At 35.7% G+C, this 20184-nt stretch overlaps 1 protein-coding gene across 1 annotated transcript in view; it reads left to right on the top strand.

The window, feature by feature from the left end:
- Window positions 1–736: 736 nt before the first annotated feature.
- DSG1 (desmoglein 1) overlaps window positions 737–20184 on the top strand; it is a 40189-nt gene continuing 20741 nt past the window's right edge. Inside the window, exons 1-6 of the mRNA XM_069568948.1 lie at window positions 737–1007; window positions 9654–9689; window positions 9952–10083; window positions 11279–11434; window positions 13331–13475; window positions 16259–16425. Coding sequence (XP_069425049.1) covers window positions 960–1007; window positions 9654–9689; window positions 9952–10083; window positions 11279–11434; window positions 13331–13475; window positions 16259–16425 — 684 coding nt within the window. The 5' untranslated portion in view covers window positions 737–959. The remainder of the gene's footprint in view (window positions 1008–9653; window positions 9690–9951; window positions 10084–11278; window positions 11435–13330; window positions 13476–16258; window positions 16426–20184) is intronic.

Genomic DNA, 20184 nt, shown 5'->3' with positions numbered 1-20184 from the left:
CACCTGAAAAACAGCTTTCTGTGTTTCTATTAGTATTTCAGGCTCTGATCCTCACTTTTTAAATTATCACTGAGATTTTAATTGGTGGTTTTGACTGTTTACATTTAATCTTCCCTAGTGATATTTTACATTTTATTTTACTCCATTTGAAAAGGACAGAACCTTAAAAAGAGAGAAATAATTGGGGAAAGAAGATATTCATTTAGAGAGACAACAGAGACATCCCTGGACTTTGGCTGGTCACTTAAAGGAAACTGTGATTTACACAAGGGACCTTAAAATTGTAAGTAAAATTGTAAGCATGTACGTTTTGTTTGTTTGAACGAATGCTTAAAAAAAAAAAATCCTCACTCCTAACATTAGCAGAGTTTCTGTCTCTTAAAAATAGTTCAGAAAATGACTGTTTCCTAATGTCCACTGAAATGGAAAGTTAATAATATTCTATTGTGACCTGAAGGTCTGGCAATGAACATGGGTCACATAATCCTCTTTGAATAGTATAAACATTCAGACTCCACTTCCCTTTTCAATATGGGAAGAAGCTGAACAACCTATAAATAGAACCTGGGGTGAAAAACCCCTATCCATTGTACAGCTCTTCACACTTCTGATCATTCTAAATGCCTGCCACTGACAAAGGGGTGAATCTTCCCTGCCTCACAGAGAGCTGCCTTTCAGCTGAAAGAGGGTGTGTCCCTAAGTTTTTACCTGCGAGCAATGATGATCCTGTTAAGCATTTCAGGGAGACCAGCCCAAGTTTTTAGGGTGGGGATCTAGACAGGTTATACGTACCTTCAGACCTGCTCCCAGAGAAGGCAGAAACACCTCAAAGCCTGCATGTAAGAACATCTACTGAGAAATTATTTTTAAGCAGACGCCAGCTGAGTGGGGGGAAGAGAAAGAACAGAGAAGAAAAAACAAAACTCCCTTGATCTTGGATGTAAGAGAACCCAGCAGCGATGAACTGGCCCTTCTTCGGAGCAGCTGTGGTGCTGCTCATTTTCCTGGTAAGTGAATCCTGTTAAAAAGTTTCCATCATGGATCTCATGGTAAACAAGGGAGAACTTTCAGAAAAATGTTATTTTGTGTTATTTCTCACCTAAACCCATTAAAAGTTTATGCTAATGATAAGGTGATTTTTATGGACTAGAGTTTTAAATAGTGTTTCTCTCCTTAATTGAAGACTCCAAGATCATATTAGTGCATCAGTGTCAACTCACCATATCATATCTCTGACATCGGAGTCATTGCCAAGTCATGCCGGGGAAACACTGAACTTGGGAAAGGCAGATCACTACTTAATAGCGTTCTGTTGTTCAAATTCTCTTTTGCAGGTGGTCTTGGTAAACTAATCTCACAGGCGTATCTTGGTTTTTAATCTAGACATTTTCCCATACTTTTGGTATCTTTGCTGGTAGATTCACTATAATTTTTAAAATGTAAAAATAGGATCCATACAAATTAAAATCATAGCTGTTTGTAACTGGCTTCACCACCCAAACAGTCTCATCAGTTCTGTATGTGGTTGGGGGTTCATATCACTAATATCAGAAGCCCCACACTTCTAAACTGTAATTTTATTTAAAACATTTATTTAATTTCAAAAAGAATGGCAGTATGGGAGATTTATAAATGACATAGTAGGTGAAGGAATGGCTATAATTAAGGAATAAGTATAATTATTATGATAATGGTTCTTACTACTGGAAAGTCAGTAATGACCATGAGACAAAAGTTGTACGCTTGATGGTCAGAGAAACTATAACAAAATACTTTATTATTGCAACCCTACATTTTATTAGTCTTCTCTCTTTAGAGACGACTTCTAAGTGCAGCATTAGTGTGTTGTATCAACTTCTCTTGTGTTGAAAAATTGAAAATTGTAGTCTCTTTCACAATAATGTTAATATAATACAAAGAGGCAAATGCCAGGTAAATTGTGTCTTCCAGTTTGGCAGGATGTAGCGCTGTGGTGAATATTTGTCTCTACTTGCTTCATTTTTGAACTGGATTGTTGGGTGTCTATAGTAACAAGTGAGATCTTTGATTCAACATATGCTGGTTAACTTGAATTCACTTTATTAATTGAGGCCATAACCAGTGGATTTATTAATAAATGAGCATCAGTAAGTGGTAGCTATATAGTTCCAAATTGCCCTTCAAACACTAGCCTTATTCCAGGGACTTGATACTGAGAATTTCATAATTTGGGACATGGCAGGGATTAATGAGTACCACACAGTATGTCATTTGAAAGTAGGAGTGTTTGTTAATTATGAAATAAGAAAATGCTTTTATTTTTAATTTCATATACATTTGATCTAATTCAGGTCCATTATAGTGTCAGTTGATTAAAGTTTATTCAGATGCTTATGTATTTTCATTGAATGTATAAGATGCCTTTTTAAATTTTTATGATTATTTCTAATTAATTACACCCTATAAAATTCCTTTAAATAGCCATTTGTATCTAGTCATTCTTCAGTACAGCATATCATTTTATCAAAACCATGTATTTTCATGTAACTTTCTCTCTTTGTAGAGAGATTTCTGGGCCTTTGTCCTTTATTTTCTGTGTCTGGATAGTTTTTGCCTGTTTGCATGTGAATCATTTGTTTTTTGCCATATTTTACTTTGGAATCAATCATAAGTTTCTCATACACACTAGGAAAATTATTTCTTGAAGAACTTATTTTATAAAGAATTGAAATCTTTCATTTAAAATATCATAACTTTTTTTAAAAATTCACTTTCTAAGGTTTAGAAAAATCACAAGTTATTTCTACTACTGATTTTACCAGATGGTCTGGATAAATATCCTTTGGAATTATCCAATCTATTTTTGCTTTAAAATACTGTTTCTGAATGTGAACCATCACTATAGCAAACTTTTCTGCTAGCCTTATTCTGAATGTTTGCTTTTATCAATTAAAAAAAAGAAATCTAAGCCTTTATATCCTCTGCTCAAAATTAGTAAGTGAAAATCTACATTAAGGAGCATATTTGGGCAATTTTGAAAACATTTAAGACATTTAAACTGATACTATCTTTAATGCAAACCCACTGAGAGCTGGGCAACCACGTATTTGCAAGTATGCTGTGTAATCTGCTCAATGTTCCTTTAAATTTTAAGAGTTTGTTCAAATTAGAGGGTTAGATCAGGGAGAATAAAGTGGAAGAAACTTCTTATGGAGGCCAAGCTTGCCACAGGACTATTTCATTATCTAGGCAAGGTGCCTGAACAGACACTAGCTTACAGCTGTTATAACATTGCAGGCCAAAGAAATGTTATTAACGCTACATTTATTTTTATTTTTCTTTCTTTTTGTTTACATGAGATTGTTGTGTATATGGGTGGTTAGCAGGGGGCTGGGGAAGGTTAGAATGAGTTCTACACCAGAAAACAAAGTTAACTTTGTATCAAATATAAGAAATCTTTGTAAGTGGCTGTAACTGTGGTATAAGGGATGGCATGGTGACTGTGAAAAAAGCAAAGTAGAACCAGTAAAATTTTATAGTTCTATTGATTTCTAAAACTCACTGCAACTTCACCAGGTCCAATCGACCAACTCAAATCAATACAGATATCAAGGCGTCTTTTCCTATAAAAGTCAACTTCTGCAGCATACAAAGAACAAATAAACCTATCTTTACTACCAAGAATGATAGATTTCTTCAGTTGACCATGCCAGCCTCGCTTCTCCTCTTTCCATGGTTAATACCTCCCTTAAAAAAAAAAAAAACTTATTCTGACCACCAGATAAACTAATTCCACAGTTTGAACTTAGCTGAAATTATTAAGTATATAAGCAGGTTTTATTTGGAGTATTTCTCAAGCCCAGGGCTAAAATATACGGACTATAATACATACTTTATTACATAGTTCATCAACCTATGTGAACCAGAATCTTAAATTTCCATAATTGTGTTCATTGATGCCTAAAGCAAGAGAAGAACTAATGAACTAGTACAGATACAACAGAAGAGAAGCAAAGGGAGGGATCTATGCTTTCTCGTGCTCATATTACAGTGATACATATTACAGATATCAGAGTTTCAGTAAAGTATTTTCTAGAAGATGGAAGCGGCATTTCTGTTCACCTGTTAAGTCAAATGTATAAATTGTATTTAAGCAAAAACCATGATGCTCTTAAAAGCTTTGGAATTTCACAGCAGATTTAAGACCGGCCTGTTCTTTCACATTTATGAAAATAAAGAGTACAAATCTGTCATCATTTAATTGGTTTGAGTTGCTACAGAATAAAGTCATTTGCTGTGTCTGATTAAGGCGATAGAAAAACCTAAAGAACTAGGAAATGCTAACTGGATAAATCTGATGACTTGGCTGCTAAAGGACAAGATTCACCTACTTAACAAGGCTCATGAATCTAGAAAAATAACACTGTCTATTCCCAGAGCACTTTATTTCTGATAATTCGTCTGCTACACATTCTTCGAGAACGTTGTTGTTGGCTGCCTCCGTGTCCTAACAGGCACTGGCCTGACACTCGAGGCAGGATGCACACTTGGTACAGCAGTTAGACTTACTGTGCTCCCCACAGTGAGGGGGCCTTCTTCCAGAGCACTGGGTCATGTCACTCTTGCTGGCTATGCCTGGCATGCAATGTCCTCTAACGGACTTAGGCAAGTCAAAGTGGTTTAAATGCCACCAGTTGCTGGCTGTAAGTTATTAGAGAGCAGGTTCTGTGTCCAAGTCACTTCTGTATCCTTCATAGTGCCTTGCACCTGTGTGAGATTGCTCGGTAAACATCTAATTCACAAAGAAAAGGTAAATAGGGAATAAAAGAGGTAAATAGGGAATTTTTGGGTGGTTTCTATTCCCCCTCACACACACACTCCAAATAATCATGAGGGCATTACACATGAAAACAGCCACAACGAATTTTCCTGTTACTTTCATGATGCAGTATACATTTATATTTTATCTAAGGCTTGCCATAATATTTTTAGGGCTTAAGTCCTTCAAAAGTCCTAATAATAAAGCCCTGGTTTCACACATCTGATATGTATTTGTCAAAGAAATAAATAAACCAATCAACAAATAAGAAGAATGACCTACCAACATGCTGTCAACTCCAGCTATGGTCCAAGTAACACAAAGGAAAGACAAAACAGAAGGTTTTTTTTAAAAGAATCCACCTATCATATTTTGGCTTTATCTCAGGTTCATTCTTATGATATACATAACAGTTAGACACAAAATGTAATGCTTTAAAAACTGTCATGTGACTTTTGAAGGTTAATACAATTATTAAATGCAAGAAGTTGCCCTGACTACTTATTACTTTCAAGACCATTTTTACCATATGTAAAGAAATGTAAACCTCAATGTCAAAAGAAAAAAAAATGAGCTTAATTAGAATCATTGATATTAGCATGCAACTTTGTGTCTTGTGGCTTAAATGGATTGGCTCCTAAAATAGAGATGCAGGGAGGGTTCATTGAGGATGTGTTTTAAGTGAATTATTCACTGCTTTCTTAGAATATTTTAATTGGAAAAGGGTTTAGTCTCATATACAGAGGAGGAAACTGAGGCACTGAATGGCTAAGTGATTCACCCCAACACCCATATCCAGTGGGCAAAAGAGCTGAGATGTACTCAGCTTGACCAGTCTTCATACCTAAGTGCATCTCCATCATGGTCTCCACAGAACACATCCCCAACACATCTCATAATCCAAACTAGTCCTCTAGTTTCCCCCAAATAACCTTATCCTTGTTCTAGAGACAAAGTCTAAATTATTCAGGATAGTGTCCTTCAACTTCCCTCTCCAACCAAGTGACTTTCATCTCCAACACATGTCTCCCTCTCCAAAAATATTTCCTTGCACACTATTAGTAATTTAATTCTACTATCATATCTTTTTGATTTTTTTTTTGATCACCAAATTCCTTGGGAAAGTGACCATTTTCATGTCCTTTTCCCCTCTATCTTACTCCCCAATTTGTTTCAGTCAGAAAGAGCCTGTTCTGTCCAACTGAAAGCATCCTATTCAAAGTCCTAGAAAACCTCAGATTTCTTCAGGAATCACTCTGCTCAGCTATTTTATATCATCTTATATGGTTCACACCCCATCTGTCTTTCAGTTTTCCCTTCCTTTGACATCCTTGATTTTGCATGACATTTTCTTCCTGTTTTTTCAGAAACTTCTTTTTCTCCTTTTCATTTCTTATTTTTCGTCATTGTTCCCAGTTACATAAATGTAGGAATCCCCATGTTTCATTCTCATCCCTAGGCTGTTTCTTGGCTGTATTCTTGAGCGATTTCAAATTCTCCCATGATTTCAACTAAGCAAACTGAGCAGTTATTCCTCCATATATCAGGCCTGAAGCATCATTGTTCATGGAGCTGATGTGTTTTTCAAATAGCTAAGCCTCTTCACCCAGGCCCTTCTCTGGCATCTTAAACTTGCTGTGTTCTAACCTGCTGAATTCTGCTATGCCCTTGCTCCTGATCTGCCTGTTTAAAACTGCCATCACCTGAAATTCTTCCCTCTCTTGACTCCCACGTCCCATTGGTTCTCAAGCCCTGTCAGTTTCACCCATGCAGTATATCTCCCTTAATCTTTTCTGGTCTGTTCCCACTCCCCTTCAGCTCTGCATCTCTGGCCTAATTTGATGTAAAACACTCACTGCTGGTGGCCTGTAATCACTGCCTCTTCCCTGTGGTTGGAGTAATCTTTTAAACCCACAATTTTATCATGCCTTTCCCAAGATCAAAAAATTTCAATATTTTCCTACTGCACGTGGAGATTTATCATTAGAATGGAAAAGGTAACTGTATATAATTTAGTCTATCCCTGTCATTTCACAAATGAGAAAACTAAACTAAGAGAATTCAGCAAGTACACTGAAAGTTCTCTGACCCTATGAATTACTTTGTTTATTTCATTATTTTGCCTTTGAAAGTCCAAGAATGACTATTTCAGTTTTGTTATTTTTTTTCTGGACTTTGAGCAAATCACAGTAAGATTATGTTAACGAAACATAATTTTAAGCAGACTTGGCAGTTTTTTAATTACTAATCCAGTTGACAGCCTGACTGTATGGTGCAACTTGCTTGGTCTTCTGCCTGAGTTGCTACTCATGGGAAAAAGAATGACCCAGCTTCATAAAGCTGGAAGGTTTCTTAGTCATCTGGCATAGCTCTCCAAAACAAACAGCAAGCACTGACACTTCAGTGTGGTAAGGGAAGCGCAAGACAGATAACAGATGCATCCACAATTCTGTAACTATGAAGAAATGGCTCCCAGACAAATAAGATACCCCTACTCTCCAGTTCCACACCTACAAATTAGAGGAAAAGTGTTCATGAGTTCACAGGTAGCAAGAAACACACACCTGCATTAACATCATTTCAATTCAGTGCCCAAGAGGGACTCTACAATAACAACTCAGTTACTTGCCCAAAGTAACTTGGACCATTTGGGTCATTTATTTTTCTTTCCCCTTCTACCCCACGCATAGCATTACTGTTATAGCTGTCATTATTGTATATAAGCATTCTTGTTAATAATTCACAAGGATATTATCAGATTAGATTAAAATCAGAATTATTTTGAATTCTCAAAGTTGTAATAATGTCAATTGAAAGTGAAGTCGCTCAGTCGTGTCCGACTCTTTGCAACCCCATGGACTGTAGCCCACCATGCTCCTCTGTGCATGGGATTTTCCAGGCAAGAGTACTGGAGTGGGTTGCCATTTCCTTCTCCAGAGGATCTTCCCTACCCAGGGATCAAACCCAGGTCTCCTGCATTGTAAGCAAGACGCTTTACCGTCTGAGCCACCAGGGAAGGATAATGTCAATTCTTCATAGTATATTTTACTTAGAAATTTACTTGGAATAAGCCATCTTATATTACACATACCACAAACACAAATTTAGGCTGAATTGTTTTGGACTGTGAGTATGTGCTCAGTCACTCAGTCACGTCCAACTCTTTGTGACCCAGCCAGGCTCCTCTCTCCATGGGATCTTCCAGGCAAGAATACTGGACTGGGTTGCCATTTCCTCCTCCAGGGATCTTCCCAACCCAGGGATCAAACCCCTGTCTCCTGAGTCTCCTGCATTGGCAGGCAGATGCTTTTGTATTTAGCCCTAAATTAATATCCAAACCTCAATTTCTTCATCTTTAAAATGGAAAGAATTATAGTATTGACTACATATACTACTGAAGATTGAGTGCATGGATTTCTCTAAACACATTTTCCAATACTTAGTTATCATCCAGTAAATTGTAATGGTGATTAATGATAATGATTAATATTTGATACCATGATAAAATAAAATAAAAACATAATCTCTTTATACTACTGATATTAACCATTATGAATTATGGAAAATTTTTAAAAATATGTACTTGGAGACGAAAATTTTATTTTTATTAAGGGTAAAATTGAAAGTGACTATAAAAAGTAATTATTACATTTTGAAATTACTATTATTAGTATTTTTAAAAATACAAACTATAATTTTCTTTTATCAGTGGTCCAGATAAAGTCTAATTATGATAACAGCTTTCATAATTAGCGATTCTGAAAAAAAAACAGAAGTTAAAATTTTCTTATTTAGGGGTGAATAAAAACTAAGAATTTATACCATCTTTAACTAATTTTAAGTTAAATTTAATGAATGTAAACAAATCCTTCAAATCCACACTTAATTTTAGATATTTTAAATGTCTTTAGTATATTGATATAGTAGACTTAATATATGTGTATATTTTTAGAAGTGCCTTTGTCTTTAGAAAAAAATAAATTATATGTATAATTTTACAAATCATATATAAAGATCAAGGCTAGAGCTGAAACTAGGGAGAGTTCTGTTTGACTACTTCATTTATTTGACAGGGAAATTGTTCAATGCAGGAGGAAAGATTAATGAAAGTTGCTTACACAGCAATTTGTCCTTACAGTCTTATAATTTATTTTCATTGCTGCGGAAGGATGCATTTATATCATCTGTTTTGTTTAGTGCCAGCAATAAAACATCAAATATGAACTCATTTTTACATGAAGAAAATTGTTTTGATATCATATTTCAAAGCAAATTAAAGATTTATCATCTTCAGATTTTCAAGAATACTCGAAAATCTTCCATCTAGAACTGGACTGTGAAAAAGCAAACATCCCAAAGTTTTCCAGATATTTTCTGCTCTACATGCTTTCTTTACTTCAGATTTTCTTTTCTATTTCCATCTGTGGCTAGTCAGATCCCAAAACTATAGTCAAATATTTTAGCATCATTACATACTATTGAAATCACTAAATACCATCCAAGTGCTTTCAACTCTTCAGGCATAAGATTTACTAAGAGATCTTGAGTTCCCAGCCCTCATTCTCCCTGGGTTCTAGTTTCAAATATCCTAGCTCATATGATTACAAGTATCTGTACAGGCTAAGAATGAAAAAAAAGTTAACAATAAAAAGTATTGAAAAGAAGAGCAAAATTTAAAGGTAAAAACCAAACATAAAAGAATCCTTAGTATTGTCCTCAGACCTTGAGAGAGAAACCAAATCCACCTGCTAATGACCCACAAGACTGTTTAAATTTTTTTTTAAGCAATGGGATAGCATGAATTGTAGAGCATTCAATTAAAAATTAACTATTATGATTATCTTATTTTTTATAGGTGGTGCTGGAAGTTAACAGCGACTTTAGAATCCAGGTAATAGATAGCAAATTAATTTTTTCCAAATTAAAAGTAAAAAAAAAAATAGTTTGGGAGAAGTAATATATTTTTCAATGAAAATTTATCCTTTATAAGTAAAGTTAATGTTATGCTAAAATTAATGGATTATCAAAATTACCAATTATTCCTACTGAACATCTTCTCTTTCTGACACTGCCCTGACCTCTAAAATCTCCAGTGGAATGTGGATTATGAATAAAAGTTAATAGATACTATTACTTTGTCCTGCCCACCCAAGGTCAGAGATTATAACACTAAAAATGGCACCATCAAGTGGCATTCCATCAGGAGGCAAAAGCGTGAGTGGATCAAGTTCGCTGCAGCCTGCCGTGAAGGTGAGGACAACTCAAAGAGGAACCCGATCGCCAAAGTAAGTATCAACCCCAAAGCAAAAAACCAAAAATCAGAACAGACAGAGTTAAATTTTCAAAAGAACCTATCTTTGAAATATTTTATGAGCATATCTCACTGAGAAGTTATGATTCAGAACAAACTATAGCTATTCAGATTATAAAAATTGAAGCCATCAAAAGTGTAAATTAAGAAATTTATCCACTTGGGTAGACAGTTGAACACTGACTCATAACATTAATGAAATTAATATACACAATCATGTGTCACCCTAAACTCTAGATGAAAAAATACAGTGATTTAAACAATGAATTTAATGCTCAGCACATTCACAGAAACCATTTAAATGTGTGCTCTTTCTGCCTCATAATCTCTTAGAATTGACTTTCTACTTTTAGCTTTCTATGAACATTCACAATGTACCCTCTTTCACATTCTTTTTTCCCTTCGTTTTCCCTTATTTTCCTTTAGTAAACACCCAGTCACATGCACACGTGCACATAGACACACACGGAAACATCTCCACACACAGATTCACACATACAAACACACATATATATACATTTACACAGAGATTCCCCCATAAGATTGCTTATAATCATATATTTTTTAATTTCAAAGAGATCCCTGGTTTCCATAAAATTTATCTGGGGTGGTCTCTGATTTTTCTGCTAATACAGCTTCCTATTTTCAGAATTAAAACCTTCTACACTAGAGTTGGATAACTCTCTCTTGTCACCTACATAAATCCACTTAAAACTTTCTTCAAAAACCTTACATTTAAAAAAACAGTTAATCAGAAGATCAAAGTTATATAATAACATTGAGAAACTCCTTCAGAGGGTAAAAAGTTCCCTACTGGCCTCACCATTAGCACAGACATTAAAAATAATATGATCCATTCTAAATGTTGAATGACTGAACGCATGAATGAGAACTACACAGATTTAGATTTATGAGAGTGATATTTTACTTTTTTCTTATTTGGTAGAAACTAAAATTGAATTTCTTTTATTACATTGTCATGTACTGCTGAAAATACTAGAACTGTAATTATTCCACTTATCTAGGAAAATAACTCCTATTTCCAACATTTCTCAAAAGATAACAGGATAACTCACATTCAACAATTCTCCAGAAAGATAGTTATTACATCAAACAGTCGCACTTTTGATTTCCTCTCTGTAAGGTTTTCACCTGTGCTCTCTTTGCAGATTCACTCAGACTGTGCTGCAAACCAGCAAGTTACATACCGCATCTCTGGAGTAGGAATTGATCAACCACCTTATGGAATCTTTGTTATTAATCAAAAAACTGGTGAAATTAATATAACATCCATAGTTGATCGAGAGGTCACCCCTTTTTTCATTGTAAGTGCATGGATATGTATGCTCAGGCCTATATTACTTTTGAAATATCTTAAGTTCAGATCATATGTATTTGATTTCAAGAGTCCCAATATTGGGCGTTTGTGGTTGTCTCTTATTTCATGTGCATCCAATGCCCAGAAACAAAAGATTAAGAGAAAAAGGAGTGTTTCCTTAACAGCCTTAGCAAAAGGGCTAACCTCTCGTCAGTTCCCGTGTCAAGCTAAATGTTTGTCAAGAAGAGCAAGTGTCTAACTTACTTCTTTATCTTTAATTCAGTTGAAAATATCAGTTCCTCTTAACTCCAATGCCAAATGATGATTTCTGGAACTCCAGATGGAGCCTTTCCTGAGTGAACGTACTTGATGATAAATTCATATTGCTTGACTCCCCTGAGCTCAGAATGTGCCCTGGAGAAGCTTTAACTCACCCTTAACGAATCTCACTCTATTCTTCACAGTGACTGTAACTCACCCTTAATGAATCTCACTCTATTCTTTACAGTCGCTGCGACAAAACTTCAAACTCTCAACCTCATTTCCACTTTACGCAGTTGACCTGATGACCCACTTCGTTAAAAAGTCTGAGGCCTTCCATCACAAACTCCCATAATTAATTCTCTCTCCTCCAGTTCAGAAATGTTCTGAATTAAATCCAAAAAAAGGATCGATTTTCTGCTTTTTCCCAATGACTTATCACAAGAGCTAGCTATTTTCCCATAATTACCTGTCCAAGAAGCTTAATCAATCTACTTTGTTCTTTCATCTCTCTTCTGACTGCTCCACTGGCTGCTAATCAATTTCCATCTATCACTAGGGTCAACACTTGTTAATACCTTAAAAACAAAAATAGAGAAATTTTAATATCTTTCTTTGATTTTGTAGCCTCTCCAATTCAAACCCCATAATTTTCCAAAATGCCTTCAAATAGTAATCTATGCCTACAGGTTTTCGCTCGTACTGCTTGTCTGTATGCCTCAAACTGCTTTAATTCCTTAGTCTTCTATTCCATATCGGTATTCCTGCCTTGTCTCCCACAATGTTTCCCTGAAAAGTCTAAATCAACATGCCAGCCTATTAGCTTCTCTAGAAACACATGCATTTTTGTATGAAACACAGTAAGTTCCCTGGGCTTCCTTGTTCTGGGAGTGCATTCGTAAGTCCTGCAAAGTTAGCCTAGGTACCCAACTAATACAATTGGCTATATGGTACTGTACTGGAATAGATTTATAATACATTTGCATCTTTGAAAGTTTGCAACTTGCAGGTTCATATGTAGGGGACTTATTGTATATCAAATAGGCAAAATAGTACACAGAACACTTATGTAACACCCAATAAGTGAAGCTGGTGTGCTGCAGTCCATGGGGCCACAAAGAGTCAGACACGACTGAACAAATGAACAACAAAAACAAATAATAATATAAACACCCACATAGCTACAACTTATCCTATGAATGCTATATTTTGAAGCCCCTGTGTGACTCTCCTTTGTCATATTCTCAAACCCCATAACCCCTATTCCTAATTCCAAGCAATGAGTTTTTGCCACTTCACTTCCTTCCTCACATGAACCCTTTTTCTTGGAACACTCTGTCAACTGTCTGCTTCACCCGTTGAAATTTTCTTTGAAGATCTCTCAATCATTACATCCTCCTATGAAGTCATAGCTATTTTGTTCTTCCTTTATATAACTTATCATGTTACCTTTTCTTGAATGGGATTTTGACTTTGTGTTTGCCTCCCCTTGTAAGTACTGCTTGTGCCTATCTTTGAGTAGGAAATCATATGTCTCACTGTCCTTTTAGTTTCCCACAATACCTAAGCGTAATGCTCAGAGAAAGCGAGAACTTAATAATTATGGGTTGCACCATGTAATTATTCCTCTTTTCTCTCCTAGATCTATTGTCGGGCTCTGAATTCACTGGGCCAAGATTTAGAGAAACCTCTTGAGCTTAGAGTCAGGGTTTTGGATATAAATGACAACCCTCCAGTATTTTCTATGTCTACTTTTGTAGGAGAAATAGAAGAAAATTCTAACGCAAGTAAGTATTCTACTTTATTAAGTAAACAAGACTATTGGGTTTCCAGATCATTCTTAACAGTCAGGCATCTAGAGGCTAAACTCTGTCAAGATGCTACATCACAAATGTGAAAGATAAGTTTGGAGAAGCATGTAGAACAGGAGGGCATGAGGAAGGCTCCATGATGGCTTTCCCTTCAACCACGGAAGCAGTTCCAGCTGTCATACACAAGAAGCAACGCTAAAGAAATGGGAGGAATATGCTCACACACCACCTCTGTAGCAGATTCCTAAGGAAAAATTCCCAGAGTGCTTTGCACAGTGATGACAGAGGTACTGTGCAGAGAATTTAGCCTCCCAGTCTGACTACTTTGAGGGTTTCCGTGGTGGCTCAAAGGGAAAAGAATCTGCCTGCAATGCAGGAGACCTGGGTTCAACCCCAGGGTAGGGAAGATCCCCTGGAGAAGGGAATGGCTACCCACTCCAGTATTCTTGACTGGAAAATTCCATAGACAGAGGAGCCTAGCAGGCTACAGTTCACGGGGTCGCAAAGAGTCAGGTACGACTGAGTGACTAACACACACACACACACACACACACACACACACACTGACTACTTAAAGGGGAATCTCATTCGCTTCTATTCGTATTGCTTTTTAAAAAAAATTTAACTACTTTAACTCACAGAAATCACCTCTAGACAATCTATTTGGTATTCATAATCTTCAAGAGCTTTTTTTGACAGCAAAGAAAAACAAAACACCTACAATGCGGAAGACCTGGGTTTGATCCCTGGGTTGGGAAAATCCCCTGGAAAAGGGAACGGCTCCCCACTCCAGTATTCTTGCCTGGAGAATTTCATGGACAGAGGAGCCTATAGTCCATGGGGTCGCAAAGAGTCGGACATGACTAACTTTCACTAAATACAAAACAAGCATTTCCCGCTTCATATTAATAAATATACGTTTTGTTTGCTTTTTAGTCAAATCACCGATTTATGTATTTGAAATGTATTTTAAATCTAATCCTGTTTGGTCCTCCATGTGGATTTGGACCATCTCAAGCGATGCCAGTGGAAGGGAACCAGAAAATCTAGAAACTAGATCCAGTATTTACTCTCAAGAGCTTTCACAATCTAAACGTGCAATTACTTCCTTGTGGATTACTGTTAAAAGCAATATTTTAACTGCCAAACATTCAATCACTTGTGCAGACAGTGTATTAACTTCTTAGGTTACCACTGAAGATTGTCCTAAATATATCAAAAAACACCAGAGATACTGTCTCATTTAAATTCAAAACTTCAACTTACCATAGTACTTTTAAGCAGTATGCTGCTGCTGCTGCTGCTAAGTCGCTTCAGTCATGTCTGATTCTGTGCGACCCCATAGACGGCAGCCCACCAGGCTCCCCTTTCCCTAGGATTCTCCAGGCAAGAACACTGGAGTGGGTTGCCATTTCCTTCTCCAATGCATGAAAGCAAAAAGTGAAAGTGAAGTTGCTCAGTTGTGTCCGATCCTCGGCGACCCCATGGACTGCAGCCTACCAGGCTCCTCTGTGCATGGGATTTTCCAGGCAAGAGTACTGGAGTGGGGTGTCATTGCCTGCTCCTTTAAGCGGTATAATTTCTTGTAAATTCAAATAATTCTTACATTTTAATTTTTATTTGTTAAAATATTATACCTATATTTTAAACTTTTAAAAATACTACTATAAGAAGGTATACTATAAAAATTTCACAAAATGTGAGTGTAATAATATGCATTCTTTGCTCTCCTTTGTACCATTATTCAGAGGCAAATAGAATCACTAGTTACTTAGGTACATACTTTCTATAATCATGTAAATATATATAAACATATTTCCAAAGAAGAAACAAATATGACCATATTTTACATACTAATCTACAGTGTGAATTTTTAAATATATTTTGAACACATTTTCATATTAGGAAATACAGGTTTCATCATTTAAGATTTTCATGAGATTTTATTGTATGAATGCACCATAATTAATGAAATAATTGCCTCTGAAAACACTTAAAACTGCTGAAATAAATACATACAGAGATTGAGAGAGAGAGACAGGAGCTGATAGTTTATGTCTAAAGACAAGGCCAATTGTGCAGAATTGAGTATAGAAAAGTCTAGTTTATGAATGCTTGCAGCTCCTCACATTTCCAGCATCCTTCATCAAAACTACCAACAAGATTACCGGAAAAGGTGAAGAACAGATGCAGGATGTAATTACATATGCATCTCTTTAAACCACTAGATATCTAGCACTTTACTAGAGACCACGCAAAATAAAATAATAAAATATATTTACTGAATGTGTATTATTCAATAGGAACTTCACATAATTTTATTGCATATAACTATTTCATTCTTTCATGAACTCAGTGAGGACAATCCAATTTCATCCCCATTTATAGATGCGGAAACTGAAGCCAAGATCACATAGCTAGAAAGTGCCGTAGCTGGGAGAGTTAGTCTGTCCTTATATCACTTTGTTTCACCATAGAAGCCTTTAAAAAATAATTACACTAGAATAAGAAATGTAAAAGCAGAAGAAAATATTTCCTTGTGTTTTAAATATCAGTAATGTCTATAGTTCCTGGTAAAATGTGATCTTTTCATCAAGACAAAGGTATAGAAAAGGAGCTAAGATATTGATATGTTGAAAAAATAGAAAAGGGAAATGGTGGAGTTCCCATTACATGGACTAACTTTTTAGAAAAGCAGTATACTATATTACAACAAAAATGCAAATTGTCCATTTGCAATCAATTTTCTTGACTTCTAGATACACTGGTGATGGTACTCAATGCCACTGATGCAGATGAACCAAATAATTTGAACTCAAAAATAGCCTTCAAGATCATAAGACAAGAACCTTCAGATTCACCGATGTTTATTATCAACAGATACACTGGAGAAATTCGAACAATGAATAATTTTCTAGACAGAGAGGTATTTTTTTTTCTTTTCAGTGGGTTGTAGTCTCAATGGAACTGATTCTAAAAACAAGAGTTCTAAGAAAAAAAATGGAAAAGAAAACAATAGTTTAAAATTTTGATTACATAAACTTTTCACATAATGGGAATGACATAAGAAATATCTGTGAGATGAAAATAATTCCTCAAATAGATTTTATACTCATTTCCCAGTTAATTTACTGAATTTGTCTCAATTTGAGAAAACTACATTCTAAAAGTACATAAAAATACACACAAGGTCGATGTAAAAGCTCTATTTTTTCCAAGTATGTTCTACAATGAAATAAATTTAAGAAACAATTGCTGTAATGTCCCCCATCTTGGTGAGTCACAATGCAGGTGAACACAGTAGAAGCCCCAAGAATTTTTACAGGTTAAGAAACTTGCTTATCTTTCTTTTTTGTTTTGTTTGCTGATCTTTCTTTAATCCAGCCTACCATAGGCTCATTTGACAAGAGAACTCTTTTTTCCCTTTTCTCTTCCTATGTCTCACATACTGACAGCCCACTGATTACTTTGGGAAATGACTCACAGAATCAGAAGGATGGAGAGGAATTCAGTAACATCCAGACCAGTCTATTCACTTACAAATTTAAAAATAATTACTGATTGTTACCAAATGAGAATCAGCATCACATGGTTTCTATAATACCATGTGGTCCCTTGGTTTAATTTTAAAATAGCAACTTTTCATTATGTTTTTTAATATTGATAGAATATAACTGATATGCATACTTTCAGGGTTATAAATAAGGAAATTTTATTTTATACTTGATAAATTAAATTTTAAGTGCAATAGCTATTTTTAAATGACCATCTCCCTGCTAACAATTCAGGATTTAGGATAAATCAGATTAGTTTAGTGCTCTATAATAACCCAAATGCCATCAGTTTCCAGGTTATCACTATGTCCTTTATTACTTGTTTGAAAATTACCATCAGAAAAAATTGACTATTTAGCTGTTTTTTCCCCTCTCAAACTTTCTTAAGGAGCCCAATGGGATACCTTTAACATGAAAAGAGTTGTAATGGTGAAGAACTCTAAACAATAAAGGAACTGTGCAGTCACTGGCAAGCCACTAGAGCACATATTATTTTCTTATAATTTTAGTCTATATTGGAGTATAGTTAATTAACAATGTTGCATTTGTTTTAGGTGTACCAGCAAAGTGATTCAGCTATACACATACATGTATCTATTCTTTTTCAAATTCTTTCCCATTTAAATTGTTACATGATATTGAGCAGAGTTGACTTCCCTGGTGGCTCAGACGGTAAAGCGTCTGTCTACGCTGCAGGAGACCTGGGTTCGATCCCTGGGTCGGGAAGATCCGCTGGAGAAGGAAATGGCAATCCACTCCAGTACTATTGCCTGGAAAATTCCATGGACAGAGGAGCCTGGTAGGCTACAGTCCAAGGGGTCGCAGAGAGTCAGACACGACTGAGCGACTTCACTTTCACTTTCTCTCCCTGTGCTACAAAATGGGTCCTTGTTGCTTATCTGTTTAAAATATAGCAGTTTGTACAAGTCAATCCAAGACCCACAATCTATCCTTCCCCAACCAGCCTTCCTTCTGGTAAGCACAAGTTTGTTCTCTAAGTCTGTGAGCCTGTTTCCTCTTTGTAAATAAGTTCATTTGCATAATTTTTTTTTTTTAGATTCCACATATAACCAATATCATATGATATTTGTCTTTCTCTGTCTGACTTACTTCACTTAGTATGATCATCTCCAGTTTCACCCATGTTGCTGAAAAGGCGTTATTTCTTTCTTTTTAATGGCTGGGTAATATTCCATTGTACGTATTTACCACATCTTCTTTACCCATTCATTTGTCAATGGACATTTAGGTTGCTTCCATGTCTTAGTCATTGTAAACAGCACTTCAGTGAACACTGGGGTGCATGTATCCTTTCAAACCATGTTTTTCTCTGGATATTGCCCAGGGGTGGGATTGCTGATTAGACAGCAGCTCTATTTTTAGTTTCTTAAGGAACTTCCATATTATTTTTCATAGTGGCGGCAGCAATTTACATTCCCAACAACAATGTAGTAGGGTTCACTTTTCTCTATACCCTCTCCAGCATTTATTGTGTGTAGATTTTTTGATGACAGCCATTCTGGCTGAAATTACCTCTGGTGTGAGGTAGTATCTCAATGTAGTTTTGATTTGCTGATACTACCTCTGGTGTGAGGTAGTATCTCAATGTAGTTTTGATTTGCTGATACTACCTCTGGTGTGAGGTAATATCTCAATGCAGTTTTGATTTGCATCTAATTTTTAGTGATGCTTAGCATCTTTTCAGGTACTTTTGGCCATCTGATGTCTTCCTTGAATATATGTCTACTTAGATCTTCTGCCCATTTTTTTGATCAGGTTGTTTGTTTTTTCATATATAGAGCCAGATGGGCTGTTTGTAAATTTTGGAGACTAATCCCTTGTGTTAAACTCATTTTGTCCCAGTCTCTGGGTTGTCCTTTCATTTTGTTTATGGTCTCCTTAGCTGTGCACAAGCTTTTGAATTTATTTAGGTTTCACTTGTTTATTTTTTTTAATGGAAGGATAATCGCTTTACAGAATTTTATTGTTTTCTGTCAAACTTCAATATGAATCAGCCATAGGTATACATATATCCCCTCCCTTGAACCTTCCTCCCATCTCCCTCCCTATCCCACCCCTCTAGGTTGATAACAGAGCCCCTGTTTTTGTTTCCTAAGCCATATAGTAAATTCCCGTTGGCTATCTATTTTAAATATGGTAATGTAAGTTTCCACATTACTCTTTTCATACATCTCACCCTCTCCTCCCCTCTCCCCATGTCCATAAGTGTACTCTCTATGTCTGTTTCTCCATTGCTGTCCTGTTATTTTTGTTTTTATTTCCATTACTATAGGAGATGGCTCAGAGAAAAATATTGCTGAAATTTATATGAAAGACTGTTCTGCCTATGTTTCCTTCTAAAAGTTTTATAATATCCAGTCTTACATTTAAATCTTTAATCTATTTTGTGTATGATGTTATTTTTGTATATGATGTTAAAGAATCTTCTAGTTTCATTTTTTACATGTAGCTGTCCAGTTTTCTCAGCACTGAATACCTCTTAATATTGAAGAGACTGTCTTTCCTCCATTGTAAAGTCTTGCTTCTTTTGTTGTAAATTAACTGATCATAGGTGCATGGATTTACTTCTGGGTTTCTATCTTGTTCCATTGATCTATGCTTCTATTTTTGTATCAGTTACATACTGTTTTGATGACTGTACCTTTGCAGTATAGTCTGAAGTCAGGAAGTCTAATTTTCTCAGCTTCATTTTTTGTCAAGAGAGCATTGGCTTTTCAGGATCTTTTGTGTCTCCATACAACTTTAAAGATTTTTTGTTCTAGTTTTGTGAAAAACACCATTGGTAATTTGGTAGGAATTGCATTGAATTTGTAGATTCCCTTGGGTACTGCAGTCATTTTGACAATATTTATTCTTCCAATTCAAGAACATGGTATATTCTTCCATCTGTTTGTGTCATCTTTGATTTCTTTCATCAGCATCTTATAGTTTTCAGAGTACAGGTCTTTTGTCTCCTTAGGTAGATTTATCCCCAGGTATTTTATTCTTTTTGATGTGATGAGAAACAAAATTGTTTAATTTCTCTCTCTGACCTTCATTGTGAGAGTACAGATTTCATTGTGAGAGCAGCAGATTTCTGTGTATTAATTTTGTATCCTGCAACTTTACCA

The sequence above is a fragment of the Ovis canadensis genome, chromosome 23, assembly GCF_042477335.2.
Source record: "Ovis canadensis isolate MfBH-ARS-UI-01 breed Bighorn chromosome 23, ARS-UI_OviCan_v2, whole genome shotgun sequence".
NCBI lineage: Eukaryota > Metazoa > Chordata > Mammalia > Artiodactyla > Bovidae > Ovis > Ovis canadensis.
The sequence above is the reverse complement of the archived record's forward strand: the minus strand, read 5'-3'. Positions and strand labels throughout refer to the sequence as shown.